This window comes from Cervus elaphus, chromosome 22, assembly GCF_910594005.1.
Source record: "Cervus elaphus chromosome 22, mCerEla1.1, whole genome shotgun sequence".
Lineage (NCBI taxonomy): Eukaryota > Metazoa > Chordata > Mammalia > Artiodactyla > Cervidae > Cervus > Cervus elaphus.
In genome coordinates, this window is record NC_057836.1 from 15,963,275 (window position 1) to 15,967,196 (window position 3,922).

The 3,922-nt window shown below is 43.1% G+C and overlaps 1 protein-coding gene across 1 annotated transcript; it reads right to left on the reverse strand.

The window, feature by feature from the left end:
* Positions 1 to 2,524: 2,524 nt before the first annotated feature.
* On the reverse strand, positions 2,525 to 3,851 carry MRPL51 (mitochondrial ribosomal protein L51). The gene is made up of 3 exons (XM_043881241.1): positions 3,626 to 3,851; positions 3,435 to 3,545; positions 2,525 to 3,010 (listed from the first exon to the last, which is right to left on the reverse strand). The coding sequence occupies exons 1-3, from the start codon at positions 3,702 to 3,704 to the stop codon at positions 2,814 to 2,816; spliced, it is 387 nt and encodes a 128-aa protein (XP_043737176.1). The 5' UTR covers positions 3,705 to 3,851; the 3' UTR covers positions 2,525 to 2,813.
* Between the last annotated feature and the right edge of the window lie 71 nt (positions 3,852 to 3,922).

The window sequence follows — 3,922 nt, forward strand, 5'->3', positions numbered from 1 at the left end:
TGTGAGCTCAGGGGCTCGGATGACTCAAAGTAAAGGGACCGTAAAAAGTCTTCCCTTGTCTTCTTCCATTTTTCCAAAGCCCTACACACACTCCAGAGGACTGCCATTACCATTTACACTTGCCAAATTGTGTTAAATATTTTATGTGCATAATTTCATTTATTCTTCACACAACTCTACGAGAAAAGTATTGTACTGCTCCTAACAGACAGACTAAAACAAACTAAGTCTTATAGAAATTAATTCCTTTGCCCAGGGCCACAGAGTGTTCCAGCTTGAGTTTAAGCCCAGATCTGTCTGACCCCAAAGGCCATGTTCTTAATCAATAGTTTCTATACTATATAGTGAAGTCGCTCAGTTGTGTCTGACTCTTTGCAACCCTATGGACTGTAGCCTACACCAGGATCCTCAGTCCATGGGATTTTCCAGGCAAGAATACTGGAGTGGGTTGCCATTTTCTTCTCCAGGGGATCTTCCCCACCCGGGGATCGAACCCGGGTCTCCTGCATTGTAGGCAGACGCTTTACCGTCTGAGCTACCCTATATGCCCCTCCCCAAACTATACTATACTACTCATATCAACCTAAAACATCCTTCTAAGAAACACAAATAGCACTTATAACCCACATAAAAGATCTCTTTAAAAACAATATATCAAATACTTTCCTTATTTCATTTTGCAAATATTTACTGAGAGCTTCACAAACACTGGGCTTCCCTGGTGGCTCAGACGGTAAAGAATCTGCCTCCAATGCAGGAGACCCAGGTTTAATCCCTGGGATGGGAAGATTCCCCTGGAGAACATAATGGTTACCCATCCCAGTCTTCTTACCTGGAGAATCCGATGGACACAGGAGCCTGGTGGGCTATGGTCCATGTGGTCAGAAAGAGTTGAACACGACTGAGTGACTAACACTTTCACAATTTCTTTCACTTCACATGCACTAGGCACTGATGACACTCAATTTAACCCTAATCAATACACAATTCTAGAAACTGTAGCATATTTTTCTCCTCTCAATTGAGTAATGTCAAACATTTAAGTTGATTTATAGCTGAGCAAGTTATCTAAAACACAAAAAAGCAGCTAGTGTCATACTAAGGTTCATTACAGCTAGACCTACCCAGCCATCTCCCAACAAATTGTGTTCCCTCACCATGTACCACCGACCACTCTTCTCTTCCTCACTGGCAATGTTCTACTTCTTTCTCTGCTTACTAAAATCCATCCTCTTGTATGGGGCCACTCCTGATTAGGCCAAAAGCATTCTCTTATCTAGATTATATATCACCCACATCGGTGGTTTCCAAACACAGCTCATTAAAATAAACTGGCTGTTAAAATGAGAATGCCCTAAAATCAGAGAAGACATACTTTGACAAAGCAAAGGCCTAGAAACTATTGTGCATGCATGCTTAGTTGCATCCAACTCTTTGTGACCCTGTGGACTATAGCCCACCAGGCTCCTTTATCTGTGGGATTTTTTAGGCAATACTGGAATGGGTTGCCATTTCATATTTCAGGGATCTTCCCGACCCAGGGATCGAACTCCTGTCTTTTGTGTCTCCTACATTGGCAGGCAGATTCTTTATCACTGCACCACCGGATAAACAATCTAAATGTCTATCAAAATGGAGTTGGTTAAATCATTATGGCATAAAATGTGAGGACAAAAAACTGATCTAAGTTACATTAAGTGAAAATGTAACTTAATGTGCATGGAATCTACTTTTTCAGAAAGAAGATAGGTAGATAGATAAAACAATCTTGTACACACACAGTATATATTAATATCCAGAAGGATTAAAAAGAATTTCATGCATGATTGCCTTGAAACGAAGCACACAAAAAAAAACCCAGCTGTGAGAAAACTTTTCATCTTACTCTTGTAATTTTACAATTTTGAACTATCTGCCTATATAGATGGATACATTTTAATTATTAAAAAAAAAAAAAAAAGACTTAAGACTCAGCTCAGTTCTAAAGATCAGAGTCTTTGGGGGCAGGGACTACTTTTTAAACTGTTTAACTATGCAGAGATTCTGATGATCAATAAGGCTTAGGAACCACTCATATGGTACTTAAGGCCTCATATTAAAGTGTACATATGAGACTATAACTTTATACCCGTAACTAGAAAAACATGGGGGGAGAATATTTTATACTGTTTTTCCTATAGTTCTCATCTCAGAAAAGGTACTCGATAAATTTTTTTGACAAGAATAGTGAAAAGTACAACTATTTTTCTATGACATTTCATTCCGGTGCAGAAAAGTTTTTAAAAATACATTTAACATGTCATCATGGGACAGTTTATTTTTTTTTTAAGGTTTTTTGGGGTTTTTTTTAATGTTTATTAACTGGTCTGGGTCTAAATTGCAGCATGTGGGATCTAGTTCCCTGACCAGGGATCAAACCTGGAGCTCCCTGTGTTGGGAGTGCAGAGTCTTAGCCATTGGACCACCAGGGAAGTCCCCATGGGACAGTTTAAAATGACCACTTTCAAGGCCAAACATCAAAAGGGCCAACAATGATTTTTTTACTTTTTAAACACTACAGGTATGGCTAGACTGCAAGGGCAAGTGATGAAGTCCAAAGCTAAAACTGTAAGACTTAGGGATGAGTTCCACCTCCTCCTTGCATGAATGAGTACAACCAGCATTTACAGGAAACTAAAGTTGTGGATAATGGATTACAAAGGAATCCTGCATTATCACTGACAGCATCCAAACCCCCTTCCTCATAAGGAAAAGTCCTTTTCCCTTCTCTCTGGTTATAGACATGCCTCTTCCACAGCTCCCAGCTTTTTCTTCTACCGGTGCTTCCCATGTCGATTAAAGCGTTTGTAGAGAAAGCTGATGCGTTTGTTCAGGTTGTGCAGGTCATCAATGAACATCCGATTTCCTACCATTCTCTTCTTTCGAATACAACGCTGCAGTTCATTCCCCTTCCAGCCTCGAAGCCACACAGGGCCCTTGATCAATTCTTTGGGGTGCTTTTCAAAGTTTCCTGTGTAATGTGACAGAAGGCATTAGTTCCAATCTGAGAGAACCCAACCTCCACCAGCTAAGCCCTCACCAACAGCTGCATTTCCCTCAGCAGCACCTACAGACACGACAGTCAGGCTACAGTATAAAGAGCACAGATTCTGGAGCAAGACTGCTTGGGGTACAAATTCTGGCACTGCCGCGTACTAGCTTTGTAAAAACTACCTAACCTCCCTGTGCCTGAAGTTCCTTACCTGCAAAGGAGAAAGGTTATGAGGATTAAATGTGTTAAATGCATGCAGGGGACACAGAGGAGTGCCAGGTAAACTGCCAGATAAGTGTTTGTTCTTACTATTCAACAAGGTACCATTTCCACGCAGGTGAAAAAACAGTCGTTACAGCGTAACTGCGATTCTGAAATTCTGCACCACGGAGTCAAGTCTTACCCAGGATCCCGATGTTGTCATATACCCCGAACATTGCCCTCTTCTCGTTCCAACGATCAACCACTTTGGGGGGCGGGAGGGTGACCCTTACATGAAACAATCTGGGAACACCTATGGATGGGAAAGAAAGAGAATGAATCTGAGCCGCTTACGAGAAGCAGCTCTCGGGGTGTCCTGCATCAGCCACTTACCCAGAAAGAAACTTCTGCAGGCCAGCGGCACCTGGCCCCATAAGCCCCTGCCTACCACCCAAGAGAGGCTCCCTGCCATTGCTCTCGTCTCTCCCCTGCAACACCGCACGAGCACTAGAGGGAGGGCTAGACGTGGCCTTCCGGGAGATAACAGAACCTTCTCCGCTGGGGTCACACGGGTACTAACTGCACGCAGCCATCTTGGATTTTACCCAGGTAACTCTGGGCTCAAGGCCCGCCCCAGCCCCGCCTTTCCCAGCCACAAGCCCCGCCCCGCCGCTTCCGTTCTGCCCGCCG